Source organism: Rhinatrema bivittatum, chromosome 6 (genome assembly GCF_901001135.1).
Source record: "Rhinatrema bivittatum chromosome 6, aRhiBiv1.1, whole genome shotgun sequence".
In the NCBI taxonomy this organism is placed as follows: Eukaryota; Metazoa; Chordata; class Amphibia; order Gymnophiona; family Rhinatrematidae; genus Rhinatrema; species Rhinatrema bivittatum.
Genome location: NC_042620.1, coordinates 242,255,541 through 242,274,354, shown reverse-complemented (window position 1 = coordinate 242,274,354; position 18,814 = coordinate 242,255,541). Strand labels below are relative to the sequence as shown.

Below are 18,814 nucleotides of genomic sequence, written 5' to 3'. Positions count from 1 at the left end.
TTTTTTAATTCATTTACTGTTTTCATCTTCACCACCTCTTCCGGAAGGACATCCACCATGCTCTCTGTGAAGAAATATTTCCTGACATTGGCTCTGAGTTGTCCCCCCTGAAGTTTCATATTGTGACTACTAGTTCTACTGTTTGCTTTCCTCTGGAAAAGGTTTGAGGAACATGCATCATTAAAACCATTCAGGTATCCAAAGGCTGCATTATATCTCCTCTGCACTTTCTCTCTTCCAGAATATACATGTTTAGATCCTTTAGCCTTTTCTCGCAAGGCTTCCATACAGGCACCACACTATTTTGGTTACTTTTTTTTGGACTGTCTTCGTCCTTTCTCTATCCTTTTTGAGATACAGTCTCCAGAACTGAACATAGTACTCCAGGTGAGGCCTCGCCAAAGACCTGTACAAGGGGATTATTACCAACCTTTTTCTTACTGGTTATTCCTCTCTGTGCATTCTTCTGGCTTTAGCTATCACCCTTTCACGTTGTTTCGCCACCTTCAGATCATCAGATACTCCAAGGTCTCTCTCCCAGTCTGTGCACATCAGTCTTTCACCCTCCATCAAATACAGCTCTTTGGATTACTGCACCACAGATGCATAACTCTGCACTTCTTGGCACTAAATCCCAGCTGCCAAGTCTTCGACCACTCTTCAAGCTTTTCTAAATCACTTTTCATTCTCTCTAGTCCTTCAGGCATGCCACTTTGTTGCAGATCTTAGTCTCATTGACAAATAATCAAATTTTACCATCTATCCCTTTCACAATGTTGCTCACAAAGATATTGAGATATGTAGTTGTATGTGAACAAAGTATGTTTAATGAAGGTTGATTGTGTAACCCTTTTTTTGGAGGATTTTACAGTTTCCTTAGGGTATACAAAATTAGTTTCTGTGAGTAATCTGCTTCCTTGGAGGCTGTGCTGCAGGGATCAAATAGGAGCAAATAGGATACAGAGTTGGGTGTTCAAAATAAATTTTCTGATGATACTTCAAAAATGAAATCAATATCCAATCACAACAATAATGTCCTCTCTGTCTGTGGTTTCACTAGGGTATTTACAAGAGCGGGCTCTGCTTTCTATCTTCTGTGTATGTGTCCTCAGTACCAGATCCTGGGCTATGCCTTAACCCTCAGGGGAATAAGCTGATAAAATCCCAATTTCCTTGCGTGTAGCTAGATGGACTCAGAACAAATGGGTATAGTATACTCGTGCTAGCAGTTGGAGACGGATCTGACGTCAGCACGGGTATATATACCCCCACAGGAAGCGTAGCAACTCAGTAATTTCCGTCTCCAAAGCAGTTTGGAGAGCCTGCACGCTCGCTGAGCGTGTTTCCAATCTACTTTCTACTTTCTTCTTACTAAACTTCTACAGCACCATCGAACCCCGCACTCCTGTGATGATACCCTTGGGGTCCCTCCCCCAGTTGAGTTTCCCGGGGTGATTTCCGTGATCCCCTGGAGGTTTAAGTCCTCCGTCCGGTGGCCGAATCGCGGCAGGGACATAGCCCCCGGGCGAGGCTCGGGCGGGGCGAACGAGGCGCCTCGGTCCCGGCGTGGACGAGGCAGCGGGTGCATTTCCTCAAAGCGCGGCGGTGATGGTACTTGCCCTCTCCCCCCACAGCCAGAGACCGCCCGGGTTTCAGCCGGGAAGCGCCGAGGATCAGGTAAGGCATACATCTCTTACTCTTATTGGTCTCCGAGGAACGAGGATCGGCGGCATGGTCTGTAGGCAGCACGCCGTGGAAGGGGCACCATTTTGTTGGCCTTGCTCAGGTATTGAGCGCCCATGATAGGCGCCTGTCTATGAATACGCGCATATTGCATATTGTTCAGGGTACATTGCTCAGCCGCATATTGCTGAGCATAGTGGATAACATTGAGCGTATATTGCTAGCCGCATATTGCTGAGAGCATATTGGATATCATTGGGCGTATGTTGCTGCCGCATATTATTGAGCGCCTGTTGTATTAAGCGTATATTGCTGCCGCATATTATTCAGCGCCTGTTGTATTGAACGCCTGTTAGATTACGCGTATATTGCTGCCGCATATTATTGAGCGCCTGTTGTATTGAACGCCTGTTACATTAAGCGTATATTGCTGCCGCATATTATTAAGTGCCTGTTATATTAAGTGTATATTGCTGCCGCTTCACATTAAGCGCATATTTTTTCAATGGAACAGAACGCCTCAGCGTCTTCAGCAGGGGCGCCTCCTGCCTCCGGTATTAAAGCCCTCGGCCTCTGCTCTGCATGCCAGCTTAGAGCCACGCACATTGAAGAGCCAGACTCCCTATGTGCCCAATGTGAGGAGGCCGTGGGACCCTCGGGCCAGGACCAGTCTCAGCCACGATTTGCTGACAGTTCCCCAGGGGCTACCCCGAATTTAGCGGGCAGTCTCGACCAACCTGGAATCCCGGGGGATCTCGTACCCCGGCGATTAGAGACCGCTTCCATTTCCTGGGTGGATCTCTTTAAGGGGATTCATGCCTTTGTACAGATGCAAACAGCTTCCCGTCCAGGCCCTGCTGTTCCTGCTGTGGCTGCGGCTGCGCTTGCTGCTGCGGCTGCTGCTGCGGTTGCGGCTCCAGCGGATCCTGTTCCTGGACCCTCACGCCCTTATCGTGAGCAGGACCTCCCGCCGCTAGACAGTCTGGATCAGTCGGACCAGGAGGTTTCACCGGACGAGTCCGAACTCCTGGACGAGGGGGAACTTCCCTCAGGGATTGAGCCATATAGAACCATGAGGCGGTTCTTCCCTAAAGAGGATCTCTCTGACCTGGTATCTCAGTGCCTGGCGGAGTTGGATTTTACAGGTCCCAGCGCTACGGTACCCTCTGCGCAGAACCCCCTGCTGGAAGGTCTTCGTCCTACAGCCCGCCATTTTCCATTCTTGCAAGCAGCACAACAACTGATAGATTTAGAATGGGCTGCACCAGCGGCCTCATTCAAAGGGGGTCGGGCCCTGACAGGCATGTAGCCCCTGGCACCGGCTATCCAGGAGCTGCTGGCGTGCCCTCAGGTGAACGCCTTGATTAGCGCTGTGGTCAAGCGCACTACCATTCCAGTTGAGGGGGGGGGGGGGGGCGGCCCGCAAGGAGCCTCATGACCGGAAACTGGACGCCATTCTGAAACAGACTTTTGAGGTGGCAGCTCTATCTTTGCGGATCGCAACCTGCTGCACAATGGTGACGCGTTCCTGTTTGTCACAGGTCAGGAACAACGCGCCAGCAGCAGACATGGAGTCAGCTCTCTCGTTCCTCACGGATGCGGCATCAGACCTAGTCCGGACAACAGCCAAGGGGATCTCATCCTCCGTAGCTGCCAGGAGGCAGCTCTGGATCCGGAAATGGTCAGCCGATGCTCCTTCGAAGACGCGCCTCACCAGATTGCCCTTTAAGGGCTCTTTCCCGTTTGGCAGCAACCTTGATAAACTGGCCAGCACATGGGGCGCCTCTCCAGTACCTCGACTGCCGGAAGATCGGTTCAGAAGGAACCAGCGCGCCTTTCCAAGGCCCTCCAGGGGTAGAAGCTCCCAGCGCTTCATTCCCTACAGGAGTCGCTACCAGGCACCTCGTCCTCGGGCCCGGAATCAGTCCTTTCGGACCAAGCAGCGCAAGAGGGGAGCAGGCCCGGGCTCAGGTCCCGGCCGCGCCTCACAATGAGAATCCGCCGATTCATCTGGGGGACGGAGACATAGGGGGCAGGTTATCCCTCTTCTACCCCAGATGGGTCGAGATTACGTCGGACCAGTGGGTACTTGCCATCATCTGAGAGGGGTATTATCTGGACTTTCATCACCTCCCTCCGGACAAGTTTGTGGAATCTTCATGTCCCATACACAAGAAGGCAGCATTGGAAGCTACCCTGGCGAGGCTCCTGTCCTTGAAAGCCATCATCCCAGTACCTGCATGGGAAGTGAATTCTGGACACTATTCCATTTATTTCATGGTACCCAAGAAAGGGGGCACCTTTCGGCCCGTACTGGACCTCAAGTCAGTCAATCGATACTTAAGGGTCCCGAGGTTTCGCATGGAAACTCTGCGCTCCGTCAAGACCGCAGTACAGCCAGGAGAATTCCTCACGGCCTTAGACCTGTCGGAAGCCTACCTGCATATCCCGATCCATCCGGATCATCAGCGCTACCTACGCTTCAAGGTTCTAGGACGCCACTTCCAATTCCGGGCTCTGCCCTTCGGGTTGGCCACGTCACCACGGACCTTCACCAAGGTGGTCGTAGTCGTAGCAGCGGCACTCAGACAGGAAGGAATCCTGGTCCATCCCTACCTAGACGATTGGCTGATCAGGGCGAAATCACGAGAGGAGAGCCATCGGACAACCGACAGAGTGATCGCCCTTCTGGAAAGCTTGGACTGGGTAATCAACCTCAGCAAGAGTTGCCTACAGCCTTCCCAGTAGCTGGAATACCTGGGAGTACAGTTCGACACCCAGGCAGACAGTCAGTCTCACTACCAAGAGAAGGTTAAAACTTCAGACGCGTATCCGGTACTTGATGGGAGCCAGTCGGCCCATAGCTTGGGATTATCTGCAGGTTCTCGGCCTCATGGCATCCACCCTGGAAGTGGTACCTTGGACAAGGGCCCATATGAGACCTCTGCAACGCTCCCTGCTCTCTCGCTGGAGCCCCCATTTCCGGAACTATTCCACGCACCTACCTCTGCCTACCAGAGTACGGACCCAGTTACGGTGGTGGTTGCAGTCCAACCACACGAGCAGGGGGTCGAAGATGTCCTCCCCCACGTGGACTCTGCTCACCACAGATGCCAGCCTGAGCGGCTGGGGAGCACACTGCGAAGGACTCACTGCACAAGGGCGGTGGAACAGAGAAGAGTCGGCGTGGAACATCAACCATCTAGAGGCTCGGGCAGTCCGATTGGCATGCCTTCGATTTGCTCACAGACTGAAGAACAGAGCAGTCAGAGTGATGTCAGACAACGCCACAACGGTGGCGTACATCAACCGTCAGGGCGGAACCAGAAGCCGACAAGTATCTCTGGAGATCGCCCCACTGATGGCTTGGGCAGAGGCGAATCTTCAGGACATCTCCGCCGTCCACATTGCCGGGAAGGACAACACCACGGCAGGCTTCCTCAGCGCAGAGAGCCTAAATCCGGGAGAGTGGCAGCTGTCACCCACAGCCTTCCAGATGATTGTGGATCACTGGGGGATTCCGGACATGAACTTACTGGCGGACAGGTCCAATGCTCAAGTACCCAGATACTTCAGCCGCAAGCGCGATCCGTTCTCACACGGAATCGATGCCCTGGTTCAGCCATGGCCTCCAGGGACTCTGCTATATGCCTTTCCTCCGTGGCCTCTGCTGGGCGCCATCATCCACAAGATTCAGGAACACCGGGGCCTAGTTCTTCTAGTGGCACCAGACTGGCCAAGAAGACCCTGGTACGCGGACATGAGAAGACTGCTGGCAGGGGAGCCTCTTCCCTACCTCCTCTACGGGACCTTCTACGTCAAGGTCCCATCCTCCACGAGGATCCAGCTCAATTCTCTCTTACGGTCTGGCCATTGAGAGGGCTAGACTAAAGAAAAGAGGTTACTCGGAGAAAGAAAATCTGGGCGTTTATTACGCCATCTCGACATTGGCAGATTGCTGCCCAGATATCTGGAAGTGACACAAGAAGTACGAAAGACGGACCATCTGTTCGTCCTGCACAGTGGGAAGAAACAAGGTGAAGCGGCCTCTCAGCCCACCATCGCCCGCTGGATTAAAGAAGTTATCCGAGCAGCTTACATAGAGGCTGGGAAGTCTCCGCCTCTACAGGTCAAGGCTCATTCTACCAGAACACAAGCGGCATCCTGGGCAGAATCCAGGATGCTGTCGCCTGCAGAAATATGTAAAGTGGCGACATGGTCCTTCCTCCATACCTTCTCCAGGTTCTACCGTCTGGATGTCCAGGCCAGGGAGGACACAGCATTTGCGAGGGCGGTCCTACATGGTCCTCAGGCAGCCTCCCGCCCAGGCTGGGAGTAAAGCTTTTGTACATCCCATTTGTTCTGAGTCCATCTGGCTACACGCCAGGAAATGTTGAGATTACTTACCTGATAATCTCCTTTTCCTTAGTGTAGACAGATGGACTCAGCATCCCGCCCAGCTGCCTGTGTACATGGGTTTCACCGATTCAAGGTAAGCCATGTCATCGGTTTCCATAAGAGCGTCCCCTTTGCCAGGTGTCGACGCCTTCCGGTTGGGAATGCTGGCGGTCTCCAGCTACTATCAATCGGTCAGGGGAATCATGTTTCACTATTTCACTGAGCGTCAGTACACACATCCATAACAGCTTTTGCAAGGAAGATTACTGAGTTGCTACGCTTCCTGTGGGGGTATATATACCCGTGCTGACGTCAGATCCGTCTCCAACTGCTAGCACGAGCATACTATACCCATTTGTTCTGAGTCCATCTGTCTACACTAAGGAAAAGGAGATTATCAGGTAAGTAATCTCAACATTTGGCAAGGTAATCCCTGTGTGCAAGTTCTTACCTGAGGTCCATGTGAATCCGGTCCTTCCCCAGCCTGTGTCTTGTGTCCCAGAAGTGAACATCCCGTTGAGGGTCTCCAAAGGTCCTGTCTCCTCTGCTCCTCTGACTCCCTTCCTGGTGTGACCTCTGTGGAGGAAAGGTCTGTTCTGGGAAAAAAACAGGCTAATGTTGGCCCACTTGTAACCATGAGTAGGGTTTGCACTAAACCTCCTCACAAACCCAAAAGGGGCAAAAACACTTTCACAGTCCAAAACTCTTTTGAGGTTACGAGTCATTGCTGCACTTCAACTTCAGGGGTAATAGCACCCCTGTTGTCTCTCCTGCCAACTGTTGAATTTGGGATTTGTCCCTCACCAAATAGGGGCGAGGGTATCACCCCAGAAAAATCAGAACCTCAGAAACATAAACTAAAGTTTCTCTTACAACTAGAGGTAGACCCTGACAGGGAAGGGGTGCACTGCAGAGAAGTCTTCAAACAAATCCTTCAGCTTCCTACACCTCCTTACTCTCCATATGCCAACTCAAAATTACCACGCTCTCTAAGCCACCCCACCAAGTGAACTAAGGAGCTACCATTCATAGCCAGCCTCAAGGGAATGGTTTATCCCATTAAGCTGGAAATACCTAGGGCAGGGATGTAGAGCCATCTAATGGAGACCTGGAGGTCTGTACAATTGTATTGTGCATCTTCAAGTTTCTGCTGTGTGGCTGCATTATCAAAACTTTGTTTGGGGTTTTTTTATGTAATTGCATTTAGATTTTTCTGAATTAATTAATATGCATTGTTAGTCTAGAAGATAAAGGTTAAGGTTTTCTGTATTATAGCCTCCTTTCAGGACAGGTGAATTTTTTTCCAAATTTAATTGTTTTGGGAAATACACTTCGTTTACTGATACAGTGTGGGGGAAAATATTTGTTACTTCTGCTTTCTGTTTGGATTTTGAAACACTACCTTTACCTCTCTTTCTATTAGGCTGACATTTGGTCTTTGGGCATCACTGCTATTGAACTAGCCAAAGGAGAGCCTCCCAACTCTGACATGCATCCTATGAGAGTTCTCTTTCTTATTCCAAAAAATAATCCACCGACTCTACTTGGAGATTTTAGCAAGCCATTTAAAGAGTTTATTGATGCATGTCTAAATAAGGACCCTACATTTGTGAGTATATATATTTGGTTATCGACTGATGGACTAAAATGTGACTTGTACATTTGTTTACAAACCATCTTGCTTTTTCCTAACAATTTGTAGGGCAATTTTTGAAAGCCCTGTAAGGGGTTAGGCTATTTATGGCATTCATGACCCAAGTAAATTGGCAATCTGCAAGCTGCTAGCCCTTTTCCCTGGTAAAAGTATGCATGAGGATCAATAACGTGTTTACTTTTAGACCAGGGGAAAAAATACGCAAGCTTGGGTGCATGGTTAGGTCATGGTAGGCAACAGCATATGTGGTTTTGCGCTGGCAAGGTACCTGCAGAAAGAGACAGATCTCTGTGGATAAATTTTTTTTCCCTAAGCAGTTTTCAAAGAGAAAATATGCTCATACTTTACCTTTGAAAACTGATGCAAAGCTTGCAGATAAAAATGCCTGTGGACTTGGCATATGTTCAGGGACTTTTAAAAATTTATGCTTAAAAACATCCTCCCATGGAACTGATTTGAAAGTATTAACGCAAAGTAATGTAACATGGTAGATAAAAATCAAAAGGTCTATCCAGTCTGCCCAGTTATTCTGGTGCAGATCTAAGTATATATCCTAGCTGCCAAATTTAGAAGTTTGACTGCTTGTAGTATATCACTTCTTATGCGAGTATGGGTTTTTTCCTTCCATGTTGATCCTCTATCAATCTAGAAAGATGAGCATACAAGTTCTTGTACTTAATCCAATACAAACCTGCTACCCCCACTCCATGTCTTGTCACTGGACTTTCTAGTAGTCTTCATTCTCACAGGATAAGCAGGATGGTAGTCCTCACATATGGGTGACATCATAGGATGGAGCCCAATCATGGAACACTTCTGTCAAAGTTTCCAGAACTTTGACTGGCCCCTACTGGGCATGCCCAGCATGGCACTAACCCTGCAGCCAGCAGGGATCCCCCTTCAGTCTTCTTTTTTCTGCGCAGCAGTAGCCACGCGGTTAAGGAGCTCTGCAGAGATTCCTGACAGGAATTTTCCTCACGGAATTACTAAAATTTAATTTACCCCACTGGGGTCCCTCCAACTTTTTCAAGCTGCGGTACTCCGGTAAGTTTTTTTTTTTACCCGTTTTCCGTCTATTACCATCTAGTTTGGCCCTCACGGCCTACTGGCCGGCGACCATACCGCAGCTCAATTTTTTCATGGCCATGGCTCCGGGGTTCCACCGGTGCCCGGACTGTAATCGCACCATGTCCATCACAGACCCCCACAAAGTCCGTGTAATGTGTCTCGGATGTGAGCACAATGTCCTAACCTGCACCAAATGTGCCTTAATGACACCAAAAGGTCGCAAGGCTAGAATGGAAAAAATGGAACTTCTCTTCCGTGCTCAAACCCCGATGCCGTCAATTGCTTCGACGTCGTCAGAACCGCCACCATCAACTTCACACCAGCATCGACCTCCGGCCGGTGACCGTCCGGCTTCGACAATTTCTCTGCCTTTAACATCCTCTACTCCCCCTCAGGACCGTGAGGATCGTAGAGATAAACTTCACCACTGGCATCAAAAATCTCGGGCCATCGAGGGAGCGACATCATCGATCTCGCCATAGTCTGAGCTGCCGTCGAAGAAACCCCGTCCAGAAAAGGCACCGACCTTTTTGGCGACCAGGTCACCAAGGCAACCCTCACTCGACAGGGTATCGGGAGCCACGACTGCGCCTTTAATGGTGGTCCCCTCTGGCTATGCCTCTGCTTCCTTCTTCTGTTCCGGAGCTGGTGCTGCTTGCTCCAGGTCTCCGAGAAGAACTGGGCAGGATGGTTCAGGAGGCCATCGACAAGGCAATGCATAGACTCCAAGTTCCTCTGGCACAGACACCGGTACCAATTGTGGAACCGACCACCGACCTGATCCCAGCAGTGTTGGCACTGCTGCTCTCGAGGATGGAAGCGCTCATGGCCGCTTTTCCACCGATGGACCCTGGGTCACCGATGGCTCCAGTACCCTCCCCGCTTACTTTCTCATCAGGAGGAGAAACACCATTCCGCATCCCTCCATCAGGAGTACTGCCAATGCCTCAGCCATCGATGCCGATCCATCCATCGTGCCGATAGTCCAGCGCCACAGAGTCATCCATCGATGCCTGCACCGGTTCCTTCGATGCCTTCATCGGTGCTTCCAGTTATTCCTTCGGAGCCAAGACCAGGACCTTCAGGGATCCCACCACCCCATCCTCCTCTAGTCCCTAGAGGAGCAGGTGCTGATCCCTATGATACCTGGACTGATGATTCTTCACCAGACACCGATTTGCCTTCACCTACTGAAAGCAAAAAGTGTTCTCCAGAGGACCTTTCCTTTATAAATTTTGTGAAGGAGATGTCTGAATTGGTTCCCTTCCAATTACAGACAGAACAGGACGATAGGCCTCAAATGATGGAGTTGCTACAATTCCTGGATGCTCCCAAGGAAATAACCTCCATCCCTATCCATCAGGTTCTTCAGGATCTCCTCAAAAAGAACTGGGAACATCCTGGCTCTGTTGCTCCAGTCAACAGGAAACCTGACACCACCTATCTCGTACAGTCAGCTCCAGACTTTCACAAACCTCAAATGGATCACCAATCTGTGGTTGTAGAATCTGCCCAGAAAAGAGCAAGGAGATCAAAACCTCACACTTCTTTCCCCCAGGCAAGGAACAGAAATTTCTAGATGCCATTGGTTGCCGTTTCTTCCAAGGATCAATGCTCATCTCCAGAATTGCCTCTTATCAGCTCTATATGACCCAATATAATAGGGTCTTATTTAAACAGATACAAGACTTGACAGACTCCCTGCCTCAGCAATTTCAAGATGAACTCCAAACCCTATTAAACAAGGGTTTTGAGGCAGGCAAGCATGAGATCAAATCATCTTGCGATATCTTTGACACTGCTACCAGGGTATCTGCAGCTGCTATCTCGGCAAGATGATGGGCCTGGCTCAAGTCTTCCGACCTTCGCCCTGAAGTACAAGACAGATTTTCCGACCTGCCTTGTGTAGGTGATAATCTGTTTGGCGAGCAGATTCAATGAACGGTGGCGGAACTCAAAGACCATCTTGAGACCCTAAGACAGCTCTCTGATGCCTTCTGAGTACTCTTCAAAACAGCCCTTTCGAAAGGACTCTAAGAAGTCATTCTTCCGCCCGAAGAAATCCTACCCGCCACCAGCTAGAACCTGTTCTACGAGAGTTTCAAAAAACCCAGTCTCATCAGACACGAAAACAAAAACCGCAAGCAGCTCCTCAACCAGGTCCTGCTTCTGGTTTTTGACTCCTGCATAGAGAGCAGCAGCCAGCTTCCATTGCCCCACATACCAGTGGGAGGTCGATTGTGCCATTTCCACAACAGGTGGCACTCGATCACCTCAGACCAGTGGGTCCTGGTGATAATTGCTCAAGGTTATCATCTGAACTTTCTCTCCATTCCACCGGACTTCCCACCTCTACTGACGTGGAGAACATCCGATCACTCCATCCTTCTGGAACAGGAGGTCTCCCTCCTCCAGTCCAACGCAATAGAACCAGTACCCTACTCTCAGCACGGCCTAGGGTTCTATTCCCAGTACTTTCTAATCCCCAAAAAATCGGGGGGTGTTCGTCCAATTCTGGACCTACGTGCCCTCAACAAGTACCTCCAGCGAGAGAAGTTCAAAATGGTAACCTTGGGCTCTCTTCTTCCTCTTCTACAAAAAGGAGACTGGCTCTGCTCTCTCGATCTCCAGGACGTATACGCTCATATCGCGATAATTCCATCCTATTGCAAATACCTGAGGTTTCTAGTAGGCCCCAAGCACTATCAGTACAGAGTGCTTCCATTTGGCCTCGCGTCTGCACCACGAGTCTTCACAAAATGCCTAGTCATAGTTGCAGCCTTCCTCAGGACTCAAGGTGTTCACGTCTACCCCTATCTAGACTATTGGTTAATCAGGGCTCCCACTCAGCAAGCTGCTCTGTCGTCCCTACGTCTTGTCTTACACACTAATTTTGCTCGGATTTCTCGTCAACTACGACAAATCCTACTTAGTCCCATCTCAAACCTTATCGTTCATTGGGGCAGACTTGGACACCTTGCAGGCAAAGGCTTTTCTGCCTCGACACCGAGCTCTCAATCTCGTGTCTCTTGCACACCAGCTGCAGTCTCAGCACTCCACGACTGCACACCACTTTCTCATCCTCCTGGGACACATGGCATCCTCAGTTCAGGTCACCCCAATGGCCCGCTTGGCCATGAGAGTCATGCAGTGGACTCTACGGTCACAATGGACTCAATCCATTCAGCCCCTGTCGACCATTGTCCACGTAAGCGACTCACTCCGTCAGTCTCTCGCCTGGTGGAGAAATCAGGTCAATCTCCTCCAAGGCTTGCCCTTCCAGGCTCCAGACCCTCAAGTAACACTCACCACCGATGCTTCCAACCTCAGCTGGGGAGCCCACATGGCTGATCTGCAGACACAAGGATCTTGGTCTCCAGAGGAAGCCAAACACCAAATAAATTTCCTGGAGCTTCGAGCAATTAGATATGCTCTCAAGGTATTTCAGAATCGCCTCTCCAATCAAGTCATCCTGATTCAGACGGACAGCCAGGTGGCCATGTGGTACATCAACAAGCAGGGAGGGACGGGCTCCTACCTTCTGTGTCAGGAAGCTGCACAGATTTGGGCAGAGGCCCTCTCCCACTCGATGTACCTCAGGGCCACCTATTTGCCATGAGTGGACAATGTGTTGGCAGACAAGCTGAGTCTCACCTTTCAACCGCATGAGTGGTCTCTCAACCCCTCAGTAGCAAACTCGATCTTCCAACAATGGGGTTATCCTCAAATAGACCTCTTTGCGTCACCTCAAAATCGCAAAGTAGACTATTTCTGCTCTCTCACTCGCAGCCAACACTATCAGCCAAAAGACGCGTTCTCCCTCTCATGGACAACCGGTCTCCTTATATGCATTCCCTCCACTTCCACTTCTCTCGAAGACTCTCGTGAAATTACGTCAGGACAAGGGAACCATGATCCTGATAGCTCCTCACTGGCCGCGCCAAGTGTGGTTTTCAATACTTCAGGATCTCTCCATTCGCAGGCACATTCCCTTGGAAATGGGCCCGCTTCTAATCACTCAAAACAACCGGTGCCTATGCCACTCCAGTCTTCAAGCCTTGTCCCTGACGGCATGGATGTTGAAAGGTAATCCTTCAGCCACTTAACTTTTCTGAACCAGTTTCCCGTGTCCTGATTGCTTCATGGAAGCCTTCCACAAGAAAATCGTATTCTTACAAATGGACCAGGTTTACGTCATGGTGCTCTTCTCAGTCCCTTGACCCTTTTACCTGTCCAATCACGAAGTTCCTGGACTATCTCTGGGCACTTGTCAGTCAGGTCTCAAAACTTCCTCCATCAGGATGCATGTCAGTGCGGTAGCCGCTTTCCATAAAGGTGTCTGGGATGTTCTCATATCAGTACAACCCCTTGTAACATGTTTTTTTGAAGGGCTTGCTTCACCTCAAGCCTTCTCTGTGTCCTCCGGCCCCTTCTTGGGACCTGAACCTAGTTTAGGGTTGGCTCATGAAACCACCATTCGAGCCTCTTCAATCACATGGAAAGTGATTTTCCTTTTGGCAATCACTTCCGCTCACAGAGTTAGTGAATTACAGGCTCTAGTTAACTATCCACCTTACACTAAACTTCTAGCGGACCAGGCAGTTCTCCGCACTCACCCTAAATTCTTGCCTAAGGTAGTTTCAGAACTTCATCTCAATGAATCCATTATACTACCTACCTTTTTTCCCAGGCCCCATTCCAATCCAGGAGAGCAGGCTCTGCATACCCTTGACTGCAAACGGGCTCTAGCGTTCTACCTAGACTATACAGCTGCCCACAGGAAAAGCACTCAATTGTTTCTCTTTCCATCCTATCAAATTGGGGCAGCCTGTGGGTAAACAAACTCTCTCCTCCTGGTTGGCGGACTGCATATCCTTTTGCTATCAGCAAGCAGGCCTTCCACTTCAAGACAGTGTTAAAGCTCACTCTGTGAGGGCCATGGCAACTTCAGTAGCACACCAAGCTCTGTGCCGCTTCCTGACATTTGTAGGGCTGCCACATGGAGTTCTCTCCATAACTTTACAGCCCATTATTGCTTAGACAAAGCCAGAAGACAAGATTCCATCTTTGGCCAGTCTGTCTTGCGCAACCTGTTTACAACATGATGTACCAACACCCATCCGCCTGCCCGGTGGGATTCAAGATGCCCTCGGCCAAATTTCACCCCAGGCTTAGTGTCTTGCACGCCTGAGTACATTTGGTGCATACTTGGACATCCTCAGCTCAGTACGCACCCATATGTGAGGACTACCATCCTGCTTGTCCTGTAAGAAAGCAAATGTTGCTTACCTGTAACAGGTGTTCTCACAAGACAGCAGGATGTTAGTCCTCACGAAACCCGCACGCCGCCCCACGGTGTTGGGTTTGTAATGTTTTCTTTTATTTTCGGCACTACCTGTAGCTTTTTAACAAGACTGAAGGGGGACCCCTGCTGGCTGCAGGGTTAGTGCCATGCTGGGCATGCCCAGAAGGTGCCAGTCAAAGTTCTAGAAACTTTGAGAGAAGTGTTCCGTGATTGGGCTCCATCCTATGATGTCACCCGTATGTGAGGACTAACATCCTGCTGTCCTGTGAGAACACCTGTTACAGGTAAGCAACATTTGCTTTACTATATTTTGCAAGTCAAAGTCCTAAGCTCAAGTAGAAATAATGTAACATAGGAACCTTCAGGTCAATTTTTAGCTGGGTGGGGAGTGGATAAGTTAGCGGGATAAACGTATCCAGCTAACTAATACTGGTTATTTGGCACCGGTGCACCACTGAATATTCCCAGCTATTGGAATGTTAGCCAGATAGCTCAACTCTGCCCCATGATGCCTCCAGGGTATCCAATTAAAATTTATCAAGCTAATTACTTAGCTGGATAACCTTCAGGTACTTTAAGCGGGAATGTTTAAATCCTGTCATTTGTCTGGCTAAGTCCCGAATTTAGCCAGATAAATCAGCTGAATACTGACATGCTTGTCTGCATTGTCAATAATGCATTTTTTGTATATATTCATTCTAGCGCCCTACAGCTAAAGAGCTCCTTAGACACAAATTTATCGAAAAAAAGGCCAAGAAGACATCATACTTGACAGAATTGATTGATAGGTTTAAAAGATGGAAGGCAGAAGGACACAGCGATGATGAGTCAGGTTCAGATGATTCCGATTCGTAAGTTACTGTTTGGGGTTTGATATGTCAAAGCATGCTTTTCTAAGAAAATATAGGCCTTTTCAGGCATTTAATTGTTCTATAGACTCCACTGGAAAGCTTATATGAGATTTTTTCAAAACCAAGCAGTTTATGGGCAAACCTTAATTGGGACTGAAGGAACGTTATTAACCAAGTTTCCTACCCTGCAGGTAAGATGCCTAGAATTGATGCTCCAGCATACACTGTGGGGCCAATGCAATAATGTTTGCGGAAAGCGGGCGCTGACTTTTCAGCGCCCGCTTTATTAATGCAGGCATGGCGCCCGCAAGGGGGACCCCATGCAATATGTAACTTAGGGGGTCACGCTAGGTAGGAGGCACTAGGGTCGCTTGTGTGACCTTAATGTCTCCTTGCTAACGCGACCCACCGCGGCTGCCAGTTATGAAGACTGACGCTGGTAAACTTGTCCTGTTATCATAACCGGCCTTCTGCCAGTAATGAAAACGGCCGCAGAGTTTATCATCTGCCATTTTCATTACTGGCAGACGGCCGGTTATGAAAACAGACGCCCAGTTTACCAGCGTCTGTCTTCAGAACTCTGCGGTCTGCTGAGTTATTTTATTTTATTTTTTTTACTTTAAAAAAGAAGTACAGAAAAGCAGTTTTTTTCTGCTTTTCCATACTTCTTTTACCTGCGCTCAGCTATTAACGCCTGCTCCAGGCAGGCGTTAATAGCTGAGCGATAAATGTGCATTGCATGTGATGAGTGCTATCTCCTTCACTCCGCTTCGGACGCGGGTTAAATAGGCGCTAATCCCCGTATTGCATTAGGGGGTGGATTAGCGCCTATTTATCCCGCATTCGACTGCGGGTTATACAGTGCGCTCAGCTGAGCGCACTGTATTGCATCGGCCCCTGTGCTTGCTCTTGCAATTACTTCTCCATCTTATTCATGTAACAATAACAACCAAGTATAACATCTGGCAATTGCTGTGTTGTACTTGTTAGTCTTTAATATATTAGCATGATGAAAATTATATTTAACTCTGTAAACTGGGCACTTGCGTTTGGTCAGATATTTGTCCACTGGCACTTTGTTCTATGATAAATCATCAAAAAATGTATATAACTTAACAGATTTGAGAATAAAAACTGCTTTCTTGGTACGAGTTTTGCCATGAATAGAACTGGCTCAGTATGAAGGTTATCAGCAATGGGTGGACGAAAGAAACACATTGGACAAGATTATTCTGATTTCTCTTATTTTGCAGTGCATGAATGTGGTTGTGAGGGACAGTTGGGCAAGTTACCTCTAGTCTTGCCCTATGTTACCAGATATTTCTTGATATACAAGTGTAAGCATAGAAAATGTTCTACAGTCTTATTGTGCATACAGGTTTATGATAGAAACCACTTTGGTGTATCGTTTTTGGGGGGGAAAGTCTGTATATAAACACAAAATAGAAATAGTAGCCATTTCTTTTGATTTAACATTCTGTCATTGCACATTAGGACTCAAATTCATGTTTTGTTTTGTTTTTCCAAAGAGAGTCCAGCAACAAGGAGAATAATTCCCATCCAGAGTGGAATTTCACTACAGTTCGAAAGAAGCCAGATGCAAAGAAGTTGCAAAATGGAACAGTATGTTCAGTTGCAGGCACTCTTGCCGTGACAGTCTCTAAGCTTAAGTGCGATGAAGATGTTTTATGCTATAACTAAGATCATATTTAGCTTGGCTATAATAGTTCAGTCAAGTGACTGGACTGTTACAACATTTTGGGGGAAGGGTGGTCTTGCTGCTATTTAATGCAAAGCTATGCTCAGAAACTGACTTGAGTTCAAACATCTCCCACCAGAAGTGGACATTTTAATAGAATGTGCTCCACAGAATAAATGTAACGGGTTCAGAAAGCATTAAATACTGAGAGAGTTAAGACTGTTATAACATTCAGGTGGAAACATACAGCAAATGGGGGGGGGGGGGGTGGGTAAAGAAAAAAGCAATATGTCCTATATAGATAGAAATATATAACCATAAATTTTTACTAGCTGCCTGATATACATATGCAAACAGCATCCCAACTATGAAAAAAAATGCTATTTCTCAAGTTTTGTCATGCTGTTTTTGTTTGTTTTTTTTATAAGAAGCCTTGGATAAGTGTGAAGGTTATATGCAGTTGACGACTTACATTTTGTCCTGGCTTGCCAAACCCTGCTCATTACTATTTTTGATGGCAGGGGTGTGGGACTAGGTGAGGTTGGCAGCGGGTATATTTGGGGCACTATGGGCCTGCATATGCATATCAGTCCTAGTTTTCTCACTGATGCAGTAAGCAAAGATTAAACGTTTTGTGGAAAAAAATAACATTTAATGATATTTTATAAGCATTTAGTGAAATTAAAGAATGTTATCTTTCTCCTGCATCATTTTCAACAATAAAATATCTAGGATTTTTTATTTTTTAATATATCTGTTAAATGTAGTGTGTAATGTGTCACACATGTGAGCATCATCGGTTAGGTGGTCATGACAGGGAAAAAGGTTGAGAACCACTGCTTTAGTGCATGTTGAATCACTCATTAGTATCACTTGTATGATGGCTGGGAATCCCTACTCCAAGGGATCTGTGATCATGGACTCCACAGGATACATACCGGTAGTCCCTCTTTGCAAAATTGGTAGAAACTGGGTCTGGAAATTGAAGCAAGTCTCCTGGATGGCACCAAACTGTACTGTCACTGGGCTAACCTAGCTGCCACTCTTTTAAACTCCAGTAGAGAAAACCTTTACAAAATTAGTGAATATAAAATAGAATTGGAAAAGAAATACAATGTACATTTCTTCTGTTTTTAGGACCAAGATCTTGTGAAAACACTGAGCTCTTTATCTATGATAATCACTCCTGTGTTTGCAGAGGTAGGCTGTCATTTTTTAATTCAGTATATTTCTGAAATGTCTATATTTCTGAAATACCCTGACCCTCTAACAGCTGTTATTATCCTAAGCACTACGTTCCTTGGTCTTTCTTTCCAGCAGTCTTTGCTTCCAAGTTTTACATCCCTTGTTGAATGTAACTTTGTTCTTCCTGTTACCTACGGTTTCCGTTACAGTTCCCCCGTTCGATGTAAACCGACCTGATATGGTACCTACCATGAAGGTCGGTATAGAAAAGTGTTAAATAAATAAATAAATAAAATAAATGTGTTAATGTTTGTTAAATATTTAACTTGTATTAATTTTTTTCATGGTTCAGCTTAAACAGCAAGACAGACATAATACATCCAGAAAAAATGCAATTGAAGAACTTGAAAAAAGCATCAATATGGCAGAAGCTACATATCCAGGGATCACAGACAAGATGGTGAAGAAACTTATGGAGAAATTTCAGAAGTGAGTGAGTTATGGTAAACTGTAAGATGTGATGAAAGTTCATATAGGCTGAGATCAGATATAGTTTTAAAACATTTGTTTAGAAGGCACTAAGATAGATATGGAGAAGTGTTGCTCTGTTGATGTGAAGTGTTATCTGCCTTTAAGAGGAGATTCCTACTTTTTAAAGACACTTATTTTTCTCTTCATTTTTTGGGGGCGCCATTTGCATGTCCCTTGCCCCTTATTGCCTTGCCCCCCCCCCATGCTGAGCAGTCCAGGTTTCTTAAGATTCCTAAGAGTAGAAAGGAAACCAGGAGGAAATGATTCCTGTTTCATACCCCCTTGGACATTGAAAAAGTTTTTGAAAAGTATTATGATGTTTTAAAAAGTGTATTATAAATTGTGGAAACGAGTTTGGACACCAGCCAAAATGTGTTAGAAGCTAGAGAAAAGGAGGTCTATTTTTACTTTGGTCTGTTTGCTTTTTTTTTTTCTTTTCC

General features: G+C 47.4%; 1 protein-coding gene across 1 annotated transcript in view; it reads left to right on the top strand.

The window, feature by feature from the left end:
• Positions 1-18,814, top strand: part of STK26 (serine/threonine kinase 26) — a 235,924-nt gene that overhangs the window by 199,176 nt on the left and 17,934 nt on the right. Inside the window, exons 6-10 of the mRNA XM_029606686.1 lie at positions 7,505-7,690; positions 14,811-14,959; positions 16,489-16,582; positions 17,796-17,858; positions 18,196-18,332. Coding sequence (XP_029462546.1) covers positions 7,505-7,690; positions 14,811-14,959; positions 16,489-16,582; positions 17,796-17,858; positions 18,196-18,332 — 629 coding nt within the window. The remainder of the gene's footprint in view (positions 1-7,504; positions 7,691-14,810; positions 14,960-16,488; positions 16,583-17,795; positions 17,859-18,195; positions 18,333-18,814) is intronic.